The sequence below is a fragment of the Rhinatrema bivittatum genome, unplaced genomic scaffold (assembly GCF_901001135.1).
Source record: "Rhinatrema bivittatum unplaced genomic scaffold, aRhiBiv1.1, whole genome shotgun sequence".
Classification (NCBI taxonomy): Eukaryota; Metazoa; Chordata; class Amphibia; order Gymnophiona; family Rhinatrematidae; genus Rhinatrema; species Rhinatrema bivittatum.
Window position 1 is genome coordinate 1,174,589 of NW_021821488.1, and position 21,786 is coordinate 1,196,374.

General features: G+C 47.2%; 1 protein-coding gene across 3 annotated transcripts in view; it reads left to right on the forward strand.

Moving 5' to 3' along the window:
• Positions 1–21,786, forward strand: part of LOC115082692 — a 294,549-nt gene that overhangs the window by 121,556 nt on the left and 151,207 nt on the right. For 2 of the 3 annotated variants that reach the window (XM_029586885.1, XM_029586886.1), the window contains exon 9: positions 14,023–14,133. The exons of the other annotated variant lie outside the window; for it this stretch is intronic. In XM_029586885.1, the coding sequence (XP_029442745.1) occupies positions 14,023–14,133 (111 nt within the window). The remainder of the gene's footprint in view (positions 1–14,022; positions 14,134–21,786) is intronic. 3 annotated transcript variants of the gene reach the window in all.

Here is a 21,786-nt window from a genome sequence, read left to right on the forward strand (position 1 = left end):
ATATAGGTCTCCTATTGTCTAATAACAATAGTTTTTAGATTGATGTTGCTCACATGCTTTTTTTTTACTCTTTTTTTACTCAGTTATTAGTCTGTATGGCTTTTTTTACTCAGTTATTAGTCTGTATGTTGTGTTTATTCAGTTATTAGTCTGTATGTCTTTTTTTATAGGTATGCTATATTGATTTTTACAGGTTACATTGATTTTTATATTTTAATGTATGTTCTAATTTATTTATTATTTATTTGAGGTTCTTTTTACTATATTTTAACTTTATTGACTATGTATTTTATTAATTTATTTGACTTATTTTATGATTTTTAATGTATTTATGATTTATTATATTCATATTTATGTTTACTCATAGCCCCTGAGGCAGCCACTGGAATGTTGCGAAACTCGGCGCGAGTTGGGCACTTTTAATTAATCACATATGTTTCCACCAATTAAAGATTTGAAAAAAGACCCTTGGGCATCTATTCCGGGAAAGCAGGAGCAAGCTTCGGCAGCGATTCTGCAGCATAAAGGAGGTAATACAGCAGCACCAGGGCTGCATGAAGAGGGATCCTGGCAGCTTCATGCCGCAAGCAGCATCCCGGGAGCAGCTTCCCTGCTGCGAGGAAACAGCCTTGGCCCCTCCTGTCACATATAGAGGGTGCGGGCTGCGAGGGGCAGCAGCGGTGGTCCAGAGCAGCCTAGACCGCGAGAAGGCAGTGGCACGGCGTCGGGCAGGTGAGAGGCTGCTCGCGGGATGGGCTCCACGAGCAGCATCGTAACAAAATTAATTTAGATATTACATTTCGCAGGGGGGCCCTGTGAGCTTTGCACTCACCTACCGCCACCAACCTGCCGGTGTTTCCCTTGCAGCAGGATGCTATTATTGCCACCAATTTCTGGAGCTCCTCTAGGCATGCATGTGCCGCACTGAGCAAGATTTAAAATGCCTGTGATGAGAAAAGGCCTGCAGTGCCCATCGATGACGTCATTGACTCCGGCTAATATAGGACTTACCAGGCATTCCTCCTTCACCTCAGCAACAAGTCACCTGCTTCGTGTGTGTAGTGTGAGTTGCTGCTTCTTCCTGCATACATGATCCTGTACTTGCCTCATCTCTCCAGCCCAGCCTGCCTCATCTTATCCAGTCCTTGCCTTCTTTCCTGCCCTTCCTTGACAATCCTTCTCCTTGTCTCCTCTGCCTACTCTCGGACTGACTTCTGGATCTGACCCTAGTTTAGACTTTGACCATTTTTGTCTGCAGCCTGTCTCTAACCTTTGCCCAGATATTGATTATTCTTGCCTGCTGTCCACTATTGATTTTTGCCTGTATATTCACCCTTCTGGTTTTCCACCTGCCTCTAATACTAGCCTGATACTGGAACTATGCCCACTCCATCTCCTTAGAGACTCACATCTAAGACCTGCTGGCTCATGGAACCCAAGGGCTCCTCCCAAGGGGAAAGGGGTTGGTATGGGTAAAGCTCCTGATCTGTCTCTTCCTAGTGTAGTTCCACCAGCGTTTGCTAAGGACCTATGGGTCCTTCCCTGTAGATTTGTTATGAACGTCGGCCATGGCCGCCCACGGTCAACCCAACTCACATCCTGCCATGCCTGGCTCTCCACTCCAGGGGAATTCGCGGCTCTGGCCAGTCATTGTTGCCGCACTGTTCCTGGTCCTCCTTGCTCCACATGGCAGTTGGGACGCCGCCAGCCCATGCTCCGACTCTGAGTCTTCCTAGGCGCGTGTGCGCCATCTCTTCTCTATTTAAAGGACCATAGGCGGGAATCTCTGGGCCATCTCCGACTGATGACATCATCACCTTGGGATATTTAAGCACCTCCTTTGGCCTATGCAAACTGACTTGGAAATGAGTTCCTTCGCTTCACTGTGCTTGTTCCTGTATCTCCAGACCCGTGGTTCCTGTCTTGGATCTCTACTGGCTGTTCTGGTCTCTGGCTTGGGTACCCACTCCTCAGGGGCCTGCTTGCACTTTGTTCGGGAGACCTGGGCTCCAGGCTTCCCGCTCCTCGGGGTAGCCCCTACGCTCCTCACCAGAGGTCCTGCCGGTTCGCTTCTCCGCTCCTCGGGGTTGCCTCTACCTTACTACACCGGAGACTTTGACTCTATGCTACCCCGCTCCTTGGGGTAGCCTCTACGTTACCTCAGAGACTTTGATTCTGAACTTCCCCACTTCTAGGGGCAGACTCCACATCACTACCCCAGTGGCTTTACTCTATGCTCCCTGCTCCTCAGGGCAGCTGACGTCACTACATCAGAGACTTGACTCTGTACTTCCCCGCTCCTTGGGGCAGCCTCTACGTCACACCAGAGACTCTATTGCTGCACTATTCCGCCCCTCGGGACAGTCTCTGCATTACTCCTTCAGAGATCCTTCTCTGCGCTCTCCGCTCCTTGGGGCCTGCCCAGCGCACCTCTGCCCAGGAGCTTCCTTCTCTGATATATCGTACCTTCAGTACTGCGACTCCCCTCGGAATGTGCCTTTCCGTCCCGCTCCTCGGGCTGCCTCACAGTATATCTCAGTGCAGATACCTGCGATCACATGGCAATGACGCAGGACATTCTCTCTTCACTAAACTATAGTTGTGTCCCTGCTGCAGCTGAGCTTGCCTCCTGACGGTGAGAAACTGTGGGGCCCATCCCTCTCAGGTAGCATCAACCTCCACCTCGGGCCAAGGCTCAACGAAACCCATGAATCCTAACAGATTGCCAAGTCCATGGACCCGGCAGAGGTCTCAGCTATACAGGCCATTCCTGGCCTGGCACAAAAGATCATTGAGCAACAAAAAACCTTGGAAGCACTAGCAGCAGCTATTGGTAATCTGAGCCTCACTTGGATTCCACACTGACCAGGATGTCCTCCAAGCTCAATGCTTCTACCTCTGTGCCGTTTCTTCGACAGACTGTTCCTTTGCCAGCACCTCCATGGTTCTCTGGGAATCCCCTGATGTGCAGAGGTTTCCAAACCAATGTAACATGCTATTTTGTCTGCAACCAGCTTATTTTCCAGACGTAATTACCAAGACCACTTACATCCTCTCTCTCCTTGATGGTAAGTCCTTGGCCTGGGCCTCCCCCCTATGAGAACGTGGTGTTCTAAACATCAAAATCACAGAACATATAGAAAGACATGGTTTAATGGAACAAAGTCAGCATGGATTTACCCAGGGCAAGTCTTGCCTCACAAATCTGCTTCACTTTTTTGAAGGAGTTAACAAACATGTGGATAAAGGTGAACCGGTAGATGTAGTATACTTGGATTTTCAGAAGGCGTTTGACAAAGTTCCTCATGAGAGGCTTCTAGGAAAAGTAAAAAGTCATGGGATAGGTGGCGATGTCCTTTCATGGATTGCAAACTGGCTAAAAGACAGGAAACAGAGAGTAGGATTAAATGGACAATTTTCTCAGTGGAAGGGAGTGGACAGTGGAGTGCCTCAGGGATCTGTATTGGGACCCGTACTTTTCAATATATTTATAAATGATCTGGAAAGAAATACGACGAATGAGATAATCAAATTTGCAGATGACACAAAATTGTTCAGAGTAGTTAAATCACAAGCAGATTGTGATAAATTGCAGGAAGACCTTGTGAGACTGGAAAATTGGGCATCCAAATGGCAGATGAAATTTAATGTGGATAAGTGCAAGGTGATGCATATAGGGAAAAATAACCCATGCTATAATTACACAATGTTGGGTTCCATATTAGGTGCTACAACCCAAGAAAGAGATCTAGGTGTCATAGTGGATAACACATTGAAATCATCGGTTCAGTGTGCTGCGGCAGTCAAAAAAGCAAACAGAATGTTGGGAATTATTGGAAAGGGAATGGTGAATAAAACGGAAAATGTCATAATGCCTATGTATCGCTCCATGTTGAGACCGCACCTTGAATACTGTGTACAATTCTGGTCGCCGCATCTCAAAAAAGATATAATTGCGATGGAGAAGGTACAGAGAAGGGCTACCAAAATGATAAGGGGAATGGAACAACTCCCCTATGAGGAAAGACTAAAGAGGTTAGGACTTTTCAGCTTGGAGAAGAGACGACTGAGGGGGGATATGATAGAGGTGTTTAAAATCATGAGAGGTCTAGAATGGGTAGATGTGAATCGGTTATTTACTCTTTCGGATAATAGAAAGACTAGGGGGCATTCCATGAAGTTAGCATGTGGCACATTTAAGACTAATCGGAGAAAGTTCTTTTTTACTCAACGCACAATTAAACTCTGGAATTTGTTGCCAGAGGATGTGGTTAGTGCAGTTAGTATAGCTGTGTTTAAAAAAGGATTGGATAAGTTCTTGGAGGAGAAGTCCATTACCTGCTATTAAGTTCACCTAGAGAATAGCCACTGCCATTAGCAATGGTAACATGGAATAGATTTAGTTTTTGGGTACTAGCCAGGTTCTTGTGGCCTGGATTGGCCACTGTTGGAAGCAGGATGCTGGGCTTGATGGACCCTTGGTCTGACCCAGTATGGCATTTTCTTATGTTCTTATGACCTGGTTCTATGAGATTTGCCCAGGTTCCTTGCCTTATGTCGCTCCATCTTTGATGACCCAGGCAGAAAATCTGCATCCGGATCCACGCTTCTTCATCTTTCTCAGGACACCAGGTCCTTGGCGGATTACATCATAGAATTCCAGACACTGGCTGAACTCCATTGGGACCTTGATTGTCTCCGCTCCATTTTTCCTGAAGAACTGAGCTCCCGAATTAAAGATGAGCTGACAGCTCGAGAGTTGCCTGTATCTTTGGACTCTTTAATTGACCTAGCCAGATGAATTGATCGACACCTCCAGGAACATTCATGGGAGACCCGGTCCACCAGAGGATCTACACCTAGCTCGTCTCATCATCACCGCTCTTCCTCTCCCAGGTTAGATGTGGTCCAAAACAAACCTGAGGAAGAACTCATGCAAATGGGCCGAAGCAAACTTTCGCCCCACAAACTATGCCGCCACCAGCAATCAGGTCTCTGCTTATACTGTGGCAAGTCCGGTCATGCCTTAACCACATGCTCTGTCCGTCCGGAAAACTCCCAGGCCTAGGTCCAGCAGGAGGACTGCTTCTAAGTCTGATTCACCTTCTCCTCCATTTACTTTGCCTATATCCATCAAGCTGGATAACCAAGAGTTCCACACCCTGGCTCTTGTGGACTCTGGGGCTGGTGGAAATTTTATCTTAAGACGATTTGCAGAGCACCTCCGGATTCCCAACATCCGCTCCCCAGTTCCTCTACTTCTTTCGTCCATTCATGGAGATCTATTGCCTGGTCAAGTGACTCACACCATTGCTCTGATTCTCCTCCACACTGGTTCCCTGTACATGGAGTCCATCTCCTTCCACATCTTGGACAAGGCCATCCATCTGGTGGTTCTAGGCCAACCATTGCTACAGCAACATACTCCCCATTTTGATTGGGCCACCTTACAGCTTTCTCGCTGGGGATCCTTCTGCCATACCAATTGCCTAGAGCCCGTCTCACCTCTACCCTGCCTAAGTACTTCAATTTCACCTCCTGGCCTCCCTTCACAATACTCTTCCTATGCAGATGTGTTCTCTAAGAAGGCTGCGGACACTCTCCCTCCGGTTCAAGCATATGATTGCGCTATTAACCTTCTACCCATCACCGAGCCTCCTCGGGGAAGGATTTACTCACTATCGCTCACTGAAACTCAGGCCATATCTGAATACATCCGCGAGAATCTGGCCAAGGGTTTTATTTGACCCTCCAAATCTCCCGCTGGTGCGGGTTTTTTCTTTATAGGAAAAAAAGATGGATCACTCAGCCCTTGCAACCATTACGGGTGTTTGAACGAGATCACCCTGAAAGACTGCTATCCTCTACCTTTAAACTCTGAACTTTTTGACTGGCTCCAGGGAGCGAAGATTTTCTCCAAATTGGATCTCAGGGGAGTTTACAATTTGGTACGTATCTGCAAAGGAGATGAATGGAAGACAGCTTTGAATACCTTGTGATGCTGTTTGGCCTTTGCAGTGCCCCAGCTGTGTTCCAAAATTTAATGAATGAGGTCTTCAGGAATATGTTATTTCAATGTGTTGTGGTGTATCTTGACAACCTCTGGTGTTTTCTAAAGACCTTTAGATCCACCATCTCGACGTCTCTCACGTCCTCCAGCACCTTCGAGACAACCAACTCTATGCCAAACTCGAAAAGTGTTCTTTCGAGCAGGAGACTGTCCCCATCCTTGGCTACATAGTCTCCAGTCAAGAGTTTAGGATGGATCCTCAAAAGTTACAAAGCATTAGAGATTGGTCACAGCCTATGGGCCTTCGCTCCTTACAGAGATTCCTTGGCTTTGCCAATTACTACCACTCTTTCATCCATCATTACTCGACTCTGACCTCACCCCTAATGGCCATGACCCACAAGGGGGCCATCCCTTCTCACTGGTCACCCGAAGCCATGACCGCCTTCCAAGACCTCGTCTGCCTTTCTCAGAGAGCCATGTCTCCGCCATCCGGATCCCAGATGGCCATTCATAGTCAAGGTTGATGCCTCCAACGTGGGACTAGGGGTGGTCCTTAGCCAGTACTATACCACTCATACCCTGCATCCTTGCTCCTTTTTCTCCAGATGCTTCTCCCTGCGGAGCATAACTGCGCCATTGGAGATAAAGTTACTGACTATCAAGCTGGCCTTCGAGGAGTGGCATCCCTGGCTTGAGGGATCCCAGCACCAGATCACAGTATATACAGACCATAAAAACCTTGAGTATTTACACCGAGCTCAACGGCTGAATCATCGCCAGGCCTGTTGGTCCCTCTTCTTTACCCAGTTTAATTTCCTGCTGCATTACCGTCCGGCCAATAAAAATTGCCAAGCTGATGCCCTCTCCAGATCCTTCGTCCCGGAGGATGTTCCAGACTCTCCCCGGTCATTCTTACAGCCACCTTCCCGGACCCGCCTGGGAAGATAGTGGTCCCATGTCAGCTTTGCCAGAGGATTATTTGCTGGGCTCATGACTCCCTTACAGCAGGACACCCAGGTCAGTCCAGGATCTTAACCACTCTTCAACATTTCTATTGGTGGCCTTCCATGAAGAAGGATGCACAGGCATACGTGGAGTCATGTCCCACTTGTGCACACCATAAGCCTCCTGTAGGACGCCCATGGGGCCTCTTGCAACCTCTGCCTGTCCCAAGTGAGCCATAGACCCATATCACGACGGATTTTATTGTTGACCTGCCTCCTTCTGAAGGCAACAACACCATTTGGGTCACCGTTGACTGCCTCTCTAAAATGGCTCACTTTGTGGCCCTGCCTGGCCCCCATCGGCTCCTCAACTCACACAACTATTCATCCGTCACATGTTCCAACTCCACGGACTGCCCAAACACATACTTTCGGACCGAGGAGTTCAATTTACCGCTCAATTCTGGAAATCCCTTTGAAGAAGTTCAATGTCTCTCTAGATTTCACCTCCACTTATCACCCCCACGCCAATGGGCAAACGGAGGGGACTAACAGGACTCTTAAACAGTTTCTTTGTGCATATGTTAATCTTCGTCAAAATGATTTATTTATTTATTTAACATTTTTATATACCGGGATTCATGTAAGACATTACAAATCATCTCAGTTTACATTATAATGGAAAAAACAACGCATGTAAGAATGCGATTACATAGAACAGGGCGTAGAACTTGGATAAGATAAAATGGGGGGCAATGAAAACAGTAACGAATTAAATAAAATGATTGAGCCAAGTCTAGTCTGGCTGAGGATCAAGAAACGTATTGGAATTAATTTAAGGTCCGAGTACACTGAGTAAGCTTGGCAAGATCGAATGTAGGGTTGGGTTGCTAAATTATGGATTGGTCTGATCTACTTCCCTGGGCTGAGTTTGCCTTGAACTCTCATCCCTCTTCCGCTACGGGCTCATCACTGTTTCATATAGTCTATGGACGTCAGCCTCTTCCTCCTCTATCACTTCCATTGTCGATTCTTTCCCCAATGGCCCAGTCGACTGCCCAGGAGTTGCACCAATTATGGAACAGCATGAAGCAGTTGCTACAGAAAGTTGCTCACACAGCCAAAAGGTTCTTTGACGCTCGTCACCCGTGAAGCTCCTCAGTTTAATCTGGGCGACAAAGTGTGGCTCAGTACTCGCTTCATCCATCTTAAACTCCCTTCTTCCCACTTCGCTCCCAGGTACATCAGTCCCTTCCCGGCGGTCCACTGTTTGAGTCCAGTCACTTACAAACTATGACTCCCAGCCCTCTCTTAAGATCCACAACGCCTTTCATGTATCTTTCCTAAAACCTTTGGAATTGTCAGGATTCTTCAAGAAGGCTCCAGACTCCCAACCTGTGTCCTCCGAAGCAGATGTAATTTACCAGGTTCAAGATGTTCTTGATGTACATAAGCGTGGAAAGAAGTGGGAGTAACTCCTGTCTTGGGAGGGCTTTGATCCAGAAGAAAATAGTTGGGAGCCAGCCACCAATATCCTGGACAAGGATCTCATCAAGCAATTCCATGCTTCTCATTCTTCCAAACCCCAGGAGGGGGGCCTTAGAAGGGGGGGGGGGGGTTACTGTTATGACCATCAGCCGCGGCCACCCGTGGCCGACCCAACTCACATCCTGCCATGCCTGGCCCTCCACTCCAGGGGAACTCGTGGCTCTGGCTAGCCATTGTTGCCGCACTGTTCCTAGTCCTCCTTCATCTGTATGGTGGCTGGGACGCCGCAAGCCCACTCTATTGCTGCGCTGTCCCGCCCTCGGGACAGCTGTGCATTACTCCTTTAGAGATCCTGTCTCTGAGTTCCCCGCTCCTCGGAGCCTGCCCAGCGCACCTCTGCCTGGGAGCTTCCTTCTCTGGTATATCGTACCTTCTGAATCCGGGCCTTCCTAGGCGCTAGCACGCGTCATCTCTTCTCTATTTAAAGGACCATTGGCACGAATCTCTGGGCCATTCCCGACTGATGACATCATCACCTTGGGATATTTAAACACCTCCTTTGGCCTATGCAAACTGACTTGGCAATGAGTTCCTTTGTCTCACTGTGCTTGATCCTGTATCTCCGGACCCGTGGTTCCTTCCTTGGACCTCTACCGGCTGTTCTGGAATCTGGCTCGGGTACCCGCCTTCAGGGGCCTGCTTGTGCTTCCTTCGGGAAACCTGGTCTCCAGGCTTCCACGATCCTCGGGGTAGCCCCTGCGCTCCTCACCAGAGGTCCTGCCGGTTCGCTTCTCTGCTCCTTGGGGTTGCCTCTGCACTGCCTTTCAGAGATTCCCATCTCTCCACTTCCCTGCTCCTCGGGGCAGCCTCTACCTTACTACACCGGAGACTTTGACTCTACACTACCCCGCTCCTCGGGGCAGCCTACGTCATCACCAGAGACTCTATTGCTGCGCTGTCCCGTCCTCAGGACAGCTGTGCATTACTCCTTTAGAGATCCTGTCTCTGAGTTCCCCGCTCCTCGGGGCCTGCCCAGCGCACCTCTGCCTGGGAGCTTCCTTCTCTGGTATATCGTACCTTCAGTCCTGCCTAAGTGCTGTGACTCCCTCGGATTGTGCCTTTCTGTCACACTCCTCTGGCCGCCTCATAGTTTATCTCAGTGCAGGTACCTGCAATTACATGGCAGTGACGCAGCACATTCTCTCTTCACTAAACTATAGTCGCGTCCCTGCTGCAGCTGACCTCGCCTCCCGATGGTGAGGACCTGTGGGGCCCATCCCCCTCAGGTAGCATCAACTTCCACCTCGGGCCAAGGGTCCACGAAACCCACAAATCCTAACAGGTTGATTCAACCTTACCACAACACAAGGATCCACTAATCTTACATTAGATTTAGGAAGCAGCAAAAATTATTTTTCTCTTCCACAGATCTGCCTCCCCAGTTATCTTCCTTCCTGCAAGACCCTCCAAAAATGTTACCAAGTGGTTTCATTTTTTCAGAACACGCTGTTCTAGTCCTGGATTTTACCCTATTGCATGCATGGATTTCTAGTTCTGATTTCCCTATTGATTTTCTTATGAAAAACTGGACAAATCTTTATATGCAGTGGGATAAGTGAAAGAATGAAGACAGTTGCCAGCCCTAGAATCCCTCATCTTTTGTCATATCATCTTCTAAATCAATTACTCAGCACTTTTCTCATTTGGTCTCTGCCTCATTTATCTCTTCTGCTCATTTTATCCCCCATCTAGACTTTGTCCTTAAGTATTCCCTGAAGATCCACTTCTTCAGGAAAGTATCCCATTATTTTTATTGTTATTTTGTTTTGGAGATTTCACATGGTCCTGTTACCTAAGGAACCTTACCTTACAGATTCCAATCCAAACAATGGTGGTATTACAGAATGTTCATTTCTGTCAGGCTGTCAATCTGAGTACCTAGAAATTTCAGTCCTTCAGGCTCTATACCCAACTTTATTTAAGCACAAGGATAACTGCACAATTTGCAGGTTCACTTCACCACAGGGTTTTAAAAATCAGATACCAGTTCTTCATGTGCATGGGCTGTAATAAGCAAGTTTAATACCAGTTCCAGATATCTTCAGTTCAATAAGCAAAAAGTTCCCACAAGTAGGTCCTGTTCCAAGGTCATCCAAACTAGGTAGCCACAGATAAATTCAACTCCAATACTGAGTACTCATGTATAATTCCAAGTGTAATCCCTCCACCCCCAACAAAGGGTGCACTGGAATAAGGGAGCCATAAAGTTCCCAGGGCAGCTTTGCAATATCCCAGACCTTTTGTCCTCTCACACACTGTCCATGCCAGCCTGTGGAAATGCCAGGATTTATCTGGGGGGGGGGGGCGGCTGGGGGTTAACTCCTGGGCCCCTGGTGCAGTAATGGGTAATACAATGTTAGTCATGTAATCACATCCCAACTCCCTCTCTCTTTCATTGATTGGTCAATACTCAGAAGAGTCATCTGGGAGGAAAGGTGCTGTTGAATAAAGCACAGAGTTGCAGGATGGTATTCAACTGAAATTTACTTTAACTTAAAAAGAAGGATCCAAGCTAGGATCACAAAAATCATGAACAGCAAAATAAAAATCATAACAACAAAAGCAGTGGTCTCCCTAGGCATAGCACTTCCTGTACTCACTCTTCTTTATCTAACCAAACCAGTTTCCAAAATCCCTTCCCCATGGAGGGTGGGAAGAGTCTCTCCAGCAATCAGCATAAGGCAAAAAAGGGTGAGATTAAAAAAAAAACATGTTTCAATAACTGAATGTCTCCAAATATTCTTCAAACTTTCTTACAAAAAGTCTTCACAAAAATCAGCAACATTATTATTTACTGGATGTGGGATAAAAAAAAACAGCCAACTTTCAATTATTAAAGCAAGATGACACTGGCCTTAATACAAAAAAATCTTCACTTCAAGAGTCTGTACCTTAATGTTTATTGGGTACAGGCAAAAAAATCCCCCAAACCTCCCCCTCCCCCAAGATCACATCCAGTTCTTCTAGAGAGGGTGTAACTAGCCCTCCTAGCAGATCCTGGGCAAAGATCTTCAAAAATTCCCTGCCAAAATCTCACACCTCTGGATCAGTTCTCTGAGAAAGAAGAAACTCCATTGAACAGGAGTAGGTGTATATGGGCGGATGGCTTGAGGAGGCAAATAAAAGGTGCATAAGTAGGGGGGGGGGGTTGAATTGTTACATGTGAGCAGTAACAGGGGCAGATGTCAACCCTTTAGCCTATAGGCCAGATCCACCTACTCAGGGCAAGCAGCTTTTTTCAGGCTACTCTAAAAACCTTTTTAGAAGTTTCAATGTAACCTGAATAGCAGCCAAATACATATAATTTTATTTTTACAGTAAAGAACCAGAAAAACCTGTTTTCCAAGTGCAAACTCTAACTTTTGGGGGTAAATCAACCCCTAAATGTTTTAGAAGCATGTTAAAATAACATCGAATAATGCGCAAGAATATCTAATTTGGGAGTATCTGTGCAAAGTCTGTTATGAACCCTCCTGTAGCGGTGCTACGGGAGGCTCCTTACCTCTTCCTGGAGGACGCTCCGAAGCCGGGGTCTCACCTATGAACTGTCCAGGATTTGCTCCAGGGCCTGGGAGGCCTTTATGTTCTTGGGGCCTGCCTGAGGCTTGCTTGTGTCTGCATGGACTTCCTCGTTTAGCCACGCCCTTCTCCCTAGGGGCCGGCCCGCAGCACTTCTCCTTAGTTATAGGGCCAGCTAGGTATGGGCCTGCCAAACCCCTCCCAGGGAGTCGCCTGCCTGCAGCCTTGCCTTGCATCGGAGTTACTTCACTCTGGAGGCTCCTGCCTGCCAGAACTCCGTCAGGTCTTTTTCGTGGAGCTCCTCTTCATTTCGTCTTCATGTCACGTCATGTCATGTCAAGTCAAGTCTTCGTGCCTGAGGTCCTCATCCAGGTGTCTTGGTGTCTCGTCTTGATCCTCCGCTTCCTGATGTCCCAGGTTCCTTGGTGTCCTGCCCTTTTTGGTATTTGCTTCAGTGCTCCTGAGCCTTCTGGTACCTGTCAGACCCGACTCCCTCGGATGACGTCTTTCCCAGGCTGGAGTGGCCTGCAGGTGGACTGGTGTCCTGTGCTCCTGAGCCGTCTCATCCTGCCAGCCTTTGTGGAGCTCCGGGCGACTTATGGCTCCGTCGAAGTTCTGCCTTGGCTGGATTCTTCCCTGCGCTCATCCCGTTCTCAGCGTGGTCCGTGACCAGCCTCCTCGGGCTGTGTAGGGCGCGCAGTGGGACAGGGTGGTCCCGGGGGTGGACTGTGTAGAGCACTCTGAGAGACAGTGCCAATGTCCTTCCGCCCAATCTCTCATCTCATTTGGACTTCGTCAAGTTCCTCGTCTCATCTTGGATGCCGTTGCATCAGTCTTGGTGTCATGTCAACATCTTGTTCCTGATGTCGTCGCATCGACCCTGGTCCGGGATGCCATCGCATCGACCATTGGTCTGTGATGTCTTCGCATCAGCCTTGGTATCATGTCCTCAACTACCTTGGTGTCATGTTTGTTCCAGCCCTCGTCTCTGATGCCATCTGCATCAGCTTTGGTGTTATGTCTTCGTCTGCGATGCCGTAGCATCGATCTTGGTGTCATTTCTTCGTGTCAAGGCCTGTCTGCCCTCATCCTTGGGCCAGGCCTGCTGCTCCATGCCGATCCAAGTGGCAGGTCCGAAAGGGCTCGGAATGGTCGGAGGACCATTCACATTCCAACATCATCCTGTTGTTGGCCTTGGGAGCTTGCAGGCCTGGCGGAGGGTAAGACTGTCAGCCATGTTGGAACACGCCGTCAACCCTCGGTTCGGTCCTGGATCCATCTGGGGTCGGGCTGAGGCCCAAGGGCACATTAAAAACCTGCCCCACAACAAAGTTAACTGGCTTGGGATGTCTGTGCAATTTTGGTTATTGTATGTGGAAAGGGCTGATTTAGTCTGCCTGGAACTCTTCAGGTATGGTTAAAGTGCAGCGAGTATGAGAAGCATAATGACTTAAAGCATAATAAGTTAAATGTTTAAACAGACCTAAACAAATATTTTTTTGGCTTTTTCAATGCTAATATCAGCCAGTATTTGACAGAGGACTGTAGGACACTATGGATCAGATTTCACAGTTTTCCACATGTAATGTTGCAAATTATAACACATAGTTATTCTATAGGTAATTTTGCACTAGTAAAATTTATCAGAGAACTCAAAACAAGCAGACTATAAAGCAAATGAGTTGATGATAATTTGAATTACTGGGGATAGCATGCTAAAGCATTGATTGAGAACTAGTGAAGCAAAGCAGAATGAAGCAAGCAGCACACAGAAAAATAACAGAAATAAAGAGACAGATGAAATGTAATCAAAAGCAATGTTACAGTCCCTGCAGCTCAGTGCTAATTTCCAATCAATACCTTGGAAATACTCTTTGGAGTTCAGCACTAGTTGCTGGTTTTTGTATTTTGTATTTGTATTTTGAAATTTTTCTTATGATTGATTTTGTTATGGTTTTGAATTCTCTTTAAATGTGACCCATTATACAATGTTTTCAGCTATACAAGACAACTTTGGACAAGTATCTGGTGTGTTCAGCATGTAAACTGGAAGAGAAGACTGAATGTGACCTCATACTTCTTCCATTAGCTTTGAATACACGCAGTGTGGTAAGGAACGTGTGTGTGTTTCAGAGCACACTGACTGGGTCTTAGTAGATTGCCAGACAGCTTGCCTGTCAAAGGAGAACTACTATCTCTTTCCTTTCCTCTGATGTATGCTATGATACTTGACTGTCTTTTAATCTTAACTTATACTATGCCTTAAAAAAAACTGGTTCTGCAAAGATGTATGCAGCGTTAACTTAAGTGACACAGAATTAATATTCTGTGATTTACCTGGTCACAAGAATTCCCTGGGATTGTGGTTCCTTCTCCAGAGCTCCCTCCCACTCTGTAATTATTATTAATAATTACTAGTTTTGCATTCCTCACCTCAATTTCTGTGTGGCTGTAGTATGCTGCGTCCCTTTTCAATCTTCTTTGCATTCAAAGGCTGAAAGGGGTTGAATGTGCTTTTATCCAGCAGCTCTAAGGTTAATCCAGAGTGCTTTCTTGTTTGGATCCAACCAGCTTCCTGCAGCCTGTGTGGATCCCTATCCACTCCCAGGAACAAATAAGGCAAACTTTTATAAGGACTCTCATCCAATCAGGAATGATCTTGTAGCTGAGGAGAGAGGCTTTTGAATGCAGCCCAAAGAGTGGAGGAGAGAATTGCAGAGAGGCAGAAGATGGATGACAGAGGTGTATTCAGCTGTTCAAGTGGTTGAAGTGTGGTGTAAGGATATAGGATCCTGCAACTCTAGAATTCTTAAATAAACTGCTAAAATCATACAACCTGTGGATATCTTTTGTCTTCAAGATAGCTGCCTGTGTGACATGGGAGCCAAAGTGTTAAGCAGTAAAGCACTAGGATGTGCACTGATTTTTGTTTTGTATCATTAGATTTCATTTTTTAAATGGTTGGGGAGATATTTAGTTCATGTTTTCCTATTTCGGAGTTAGTGCGCACTAATGGGACTTAGTGCGCACTAACAGAAAATGTTACCAATCAGTTAAAAAGTGTCAGTTTGGGAGGAATTCGTTAGCTAGAGGTATGGCTCTGCATTCCATTGGCTGCCTCCTTAGTTACCGGTACTTGTTTGTGTTGCTATGATTGCAAGGTAGTGTTTGTAGGGGTAACAAGTGTAAACAAACAAGTGATGTAATTTTATAGCATCAAATTCTAGTCAGCAAAAGCATGTAATGCAAATGCTTATTTAGAATTCACCAATCCTTTTGTATTTTAGGAAAGGGGTCCTGGCATTTTGGGATATGCATATTTTGAATTCCCCTGGTATGAGTCTGTGTGTTAGGGTGGGGGGAGGGGTGACTGGTAAGAGGGGAAGTGACTTGGGTGAATGTATGGGGTGATAGGTATGAGAGAGTCTGGTTGGGGTGGTGAATGGAGAGAGAGAGAGAGGCAGCCTGGTGTGTATGTGGGGTAACCTGTCATCCCATACAGTTACCCCAGTCACCCTCCCACACAACACATACACACCAGGCTGCCTCTCTTTCCCATATGTCACCCCATACAGTCACCCCAGTCACTTCTCCTCTCACTAGTCCCACTCCATACACAACAGGCTGTCTTTCTCTCACCAGTCACTACCCCAAGAAGTCTTTATCTCACCTTTCATCCCCATACAGTCACCCCAGATACTCCCTCTTTCTAATCACCCCCACATACCAGGCTTACTTTCTCTCAACAGTCACCATCTCAACCAGTTTCTCTCCCCTACCCTTCACCCCAAACAGTCACCCCAGTCATTCCCCCTCTCAAAAGTCACCCCCACATACCAGGCTGCCTCTCTCTCACCAGTCACTACCTCAACCAGTCTCTCCCACCTGTCACCCTATATAGCCACCCTAGTCACTCCCCCTCTCACCATTCACCCCCCCCACACACACACACACACCAGGCTGCCTCTCTCTCACCAGTCACACCCTAACCAGACTCTCTCCCACCCACAACCCCATACATTCACCCCAGTCACTGTTTTTAGGACGTTATACATTTTGATTTATTTTACCATTGAGACTATTGAGTTTACAAACTGGGATCTTGACCTTGTTGGTTTTGTGTTCATTTGCCTGTATACATGTGAATTATATTTCTATTATTGCTAATGCTAATTGCAACTTTTCATTTAGGAAAGTTGTGTTTATTTTCTAATATCTGTGTGAGGAGGGTGAGGTACAAAAGTACATTTAGAGCAGGGGTAGTCTACTCCAGTCCCCGAGAACCACAAACAGGCCAGGTTTTCAGGCTATCCACAATGAATATGCATGTGATAGATTTGCATGCATTGCCTCCATTATATGCAAATCTATCTCATGCATATTCATTGGATATCCTGAAAATCTAGCCTGCTTGTAGCTCTCAAGGATCAGAGTTGGCCACCCCTGATCTAGAGGGAATCTAGGGTCTGGGTCTTGAACTTGTACACCGATGACATGATAAAACTCTGCTCTGTGTGTAAAGTTTGTTTCAGACTAATGGAATGGAACTGAATCTTGTTCCCACCAACTCCAAAAGAATTTGCAATGTTCCTAGTGATATAGGGTTAATATTATAAAAGTTTTTCTCTTTGCTAATGCCTTCTCTATAACCAGCCTAATTACCCAAAATGAGGATTACACAGGATTGGCGAACAGAAGCAGTGAGGATCACTCATTGTAGACAAGTTTTCCAAACGGTTTGCATGCAAGTTTCATCATATTCATATAAGTCCGTCCTAAAACTGTCCCTTACTAGTTGGACCTCAGAGACTCATCAAACACTGAAAGTGATAACAGAGGAAGTAGGAGGGGTAAAGGTGTTTGGCACTTCCCAGAGAGAGGTATCAGTGTTTTCACAAAACTCCTGAGCCCTCATGGTTCAGGTTCTTTGTTTTCTTTCTAGCAGAGAGAGAGGTCATAGGGTGGTCTCTCCAAGGGGAGAGGACTGCTTATCCTGCTTCCTGTTCTAGGAAAATGGCAGAGACCCATGGTCAGGGTGCCTAGGTCTTCAGAACAAGGAGAATTGTGTCTTGGAGTTCAAAGTATGCTGAAGATTCAAGAAGAGGTCTTTACACATAGGAAGACATTTGCCATACTGGATCAGACCAAAGGTCCATCAAGCCCAGTATCCTGTTTCCAACAGTAGCCAATCCAGGTCACAAGCAGTTGCCCACCCAATTTAGACCCAGGCCCACCCACCTGAAAGAGGCCTGTTGGACCAATGCTATTGTGGGATCCCATCCCCGCGACAGCGAAGAGAAGCACCGGAGCTGCGAGGCAGGGGCAGGACCGAAGAGCGCACAGAGCCATGCGCTGCCACCCGAGGCCAAGCCGGCGGGGCTGAAGAGCACAGAGAGCAGTGCGCCACTGCCCGAGGCCAAGCTGGCAGGGCCAAAGAGCACAGAGAGCCGGGCGCCGCCGTCCGAGGCCAAGCCGGCGGGGCTAAAGAGCGCAGAGAGCCTGGCGGGGCCGAAGAGCAGAGGGAGAGACCCTGCGCACCGCCCAAGGTCAGGCCAGCAGCGGCTGATAAGCGGAGGCCAGGCTTATTGGGCCAAACAGTGAGAAGAGGCTCCATGTGAGCTTGTGTGTGTGGTAGAATGGGTGCGTGAGTGGCAGCTTTGTGTGTGTGTGTGGTAGAATGGGTGCCTGAGTGGCAGGTTTGTGTGTGTGTGTGTGTTTGTGTGTGGTAGAATGGGTGTGTGTGGTAGAATGGGTGCCTGGGTGTGTGAGTGGCAGCTTTGTGTGTGTGTGTGTGTGTATTGTAGAATGGGTGTGTGTCTGGTAGAATGGATGCCTGAGTGGCAGCTTTGTATGTGTGTGTGTGTGTGTGTGTGGTAGAATGGCTGCCTGGGTGCGTGAGTGGCAGCTGTGTGTGTGTGTGTGTGTGTGTGGTAGAATGGTTGCCTGGGTGCATGAGTGGCAGCTTTGTGTGTGTGTGTGTGGTAGAATGGATGCCTGGGTGTGTGAGTGGCAGCTTTGTGGGTTGTGGTAGAATGGGAGCAAGAGCATTTGTGTGTGATTGAGAGCTTGTATGTAAGTGACAGAACATGTGTGTGATTGAGAGAGAGACTGGTCAGAGGTGATGTGTTTCTGTGAGAGACAGACTGGTCAGGAAGATGACTGGTGTATGTGAGAGAGAGACAGACTGGTCAGCGAGGTGACTGGTGGCTGTGTGAGAGAGAGACTGGTCAGCGAGGTGACTGGTGGCTGTGTGAGAGACAGACTGGTCAGGGAGGTGTCTGGGGTGTGTGTGTGTGTGTGTGTGTGTGTGTGTGTGTGTGAGAGACAGAGACTGGTCAGAGAGGTGACTGGTGTGTGTGTGAGGAAGAGATACTGGTTAGGGAGATACTGGTCTGTGTGAGACACAGACTGGTTGTGACTGGTTGTGGGCCCTAAGGAAGAGGACTGTCAGAACAGAGCTTCAACAGCCACTACTGCTTCTGGTGAGTGCTATTGGCCTGCAAGGGAAAGGAGTAGGAGAGTTGCTGGAGAGGGTAAGTAAAGGTGGCTTTTTAAGTTTATTTTTCTTGATTGACTGCCATTTTAATTATTGGTTATTATGTGATGTGTCTGCTGTTTTGAAATATTTTATTGATATTTGGACAATTTTTAATTTTTTATGTTTTTAATTGTTGGATGTTATTCTGTTCATCAGCTGTTTTGTTGTTGCAGTTAGGTGCTGCAGTCAGGATAGTGAACCCTTGGGCCGGTCTACCCCGGGAGACAGGGTAGGCCGGGAGGCGGAGCCACAGGCTGGAGGTGTTCACCCGGGAACCAGGAACCCCCCCAGGAGGAGCCCGTAGGGTCCTGGAACCTTGGGACTTAGGATAACGCTCAGTCTATTAGCAGAGAAAGCCTGGGCAGTGGGTGTAGCAAGGAAAGTCCAAAGGGAGCACGATAGTCTGTAGGCCAGCAAAGCAGGCTGTGAACTGGAGCAGGCTGTAGACTGGAACGGAGTCTGTATCCGGCTATGAACTGGAGCAGGCTGTAGACAGGAACGGAGACTGTAGCGTGCTGTGAACTGGAGCAGACTGTAGACAGGAACGGAGTCTGTAGCGTGCTGTGAACTGGAGCAGGCTGTAGACAGGAACGGGGTCTGTAGCGTGCTGTGAACTGGAGCAGGCTGTAGACAGGAACGGGGTCTGTAGCGTGCTGTGAACTGGAGCAGGCTGTAGCCAGGAACGGAGTCTGTAGCGTGCTGTGAACTGGAGCAGGCTGTAGCCAGGAACGGAGTCTCTAGCGTGCTGTGAACTGGAGCAGGCTGTAGCGGAGCCGGGAACGAACTAAGGTCAGAGGCAGGCGGCAGGCAGAAGCGGAGTCAGGGACGGGCCGAGGTCGGAGGCAGGCGGCAGGCTGGAGCAAAGACAAGGCGATCCAAAGGTCAAGTCAGAAACGAGGAACAAACGAAGCACAACTCAGAACTACTAGGCAGTAGTGAACCTCGTTGCAAGGCAAGGAGAAGGCGTCCGGACGCCGGTTATATCAGGCTTAGGGCGTGGCGTCGTTAGCACAGGCGGGGCCTGACTTCCGGGAGCTGTGCGCCCATAGTGTGCGTCCTCACGCGCGCGAGGCAGCGGGGCAACGGGCAAGCAATGGCGGACGCCACGAGGAACCGGCAGAGCTGCAGGGGTCCCGGGCATGCGGGACGCGGCGTTTCCAACAGCGGAGGTGAGCACTGTTCAGAGCAAAAGGAGGGGAAGCGGTGGAGACCGCAACATTTGTAACATTTATTAGTATAGTTTTATAATTATTTCTAAGTGGGTATCTATAACAACTTGGCTTGCTCTGTTTTCCTAATAGGAGCTGTATTAGTGTTTAGTGCCTGGTTAAATATTTGTAGTGGCAAATTACTGTCTTTTCATAAGGAGGGCTATTGTGCTTGCCAGTAAAGAGAGTTTGTTTTGCTTTTACTGAGATGTCATCAGAACCAGAATATCTTTTTTTGTATGGTGAGTTGTACGGGTAATGCCCTAGTTCTGCTCTGCACCCATTTTTGGGGGTCGAGGGGGTTTTATTACATGATTGATTGGATCTGATTGTTTTCCTTGCTTTTTACATGATATACTTGTGCATCTATAAACTGCAATAAAGATAAAATAAATAAATACAGATTAATAAGAGATTTTTAATTTTGGTAAGTGTTTGAAATAATTGAGGTAAAATATTTTAAAGTTTCATGCATGATGCATAATGTTTATTACAAACTAATTAGAAAGCCATTGTAGGGTGCAGTATATGGCATTATTTTTCAATAAGAATACAACTAATAGGTCTCATACCTGCATGCCTACAGCCCACCCATGTTAACCTTGTGCCCACCCAAAAAATAAATTCTGGCTACACCACTGCCTGGCTGGATCTCAAAATGTAAATAGATTCCATGCTGCTTATTCCAGGGATAAGCAGTTGATTTTCCCATCCACTTTAATAATGGTTTATGCACTTTTCCTCCAGGAACTTGTCCAAACCTTTTTTAAATCCAGTTACATTAATAGCTTTTACCACATCCTCTGGCAACAAATTCTAGAGTTGAGTAAAAAAAAATATTTTCTCTGCTATCTGTTTTAAAAGTACTACTTAGTAACTTTATTGTACTTTTTGAAAGAGATCTCAAGTTGGTGCACTCTTTTTTCTTTTGGACAACTTCCAGTTCTAAAGTCACCTGATGTAAAATTTGATATCTTTATTCTTTAATATACACAAGCTTCTGTGTGAAACCTACAACTCACAATTTTCCAGTCTTTGGAGACTTTAATTCTGGAAATTCCTGGTTCCAAACACGTTCTTCCCTTCTTCTAGACAGTATACTCAGTGGAGTGGAAAAGGCCTAGATCTAGTCAGTGAGCAGTTTATTCCTGAGGGTTAGGGAGGAACATCAGAGGTCAGGAGTTCGTGGGTTAGGCTGTGAGCTATAAACTGCTCGTACAAATAACCAGGTTTTCAGTCTCTTCCTGAAAGTGAGGAGGTCTGGGGCAAGCCTGATCTCAAGTGGAAGTGAATTCCAGACTATAGAGGATAGGAACTGAGGTTGTGAAAAGTTCTTCTTTTCTTGGAGTTTGAGAGTTTCATTTCTTTGGGGTCTGGCACTACCAGGTGAGCTTGAAATAGTGAGGGGGTATAAGGGGTGAGTCTGTTCAGATAGGGAGGTGCTAAGCTTTTGGGGGCCTTAAATGCCAGGAGCCAGAAAGAGACATTGCAGAGAGGCCAAAGGAAGGTACTGCAGAGTATTCAGATGAAACCACTGCAGAATGGCCAGAAAGTAGCGCTGCAGAGGGAGACGACACAGAGGAGTCAGAAGACACCATGGGAAAAGTTGAAAGAGAGTTGAAGCCAGAAGGAATACGAGTTTTACAGCAAGTGGAAGAGAAGCCACCACAGGACACCCAAGTGGAGTCCAGAGAGTCCAGCTGGGAGAGGATTAGAACTCAGAGCATCAGATGGACTCAGTTCAAAGATTATGAGTGGGCACTGGTCCCAGAGGTGGTTGTGATGATTGAGGGTTGGTTATAGGTAACAATAATGAAAAGACGAGAGCATGATCCTGTAAACACTACCCAAAGTTTTGCAGGTGAAAAGCCAGAAAATGCACAGGGGCAAGATAACTTACTTCCCTGAATGAGATCCAGGATGAGTAGAATCGCCGGCCCCAATGGCTTCGAAATGAGACTCTACACCTCCCCCCTTTAACCTGTATGGGACCAGGCATCTAGCCTGGTCCACTTT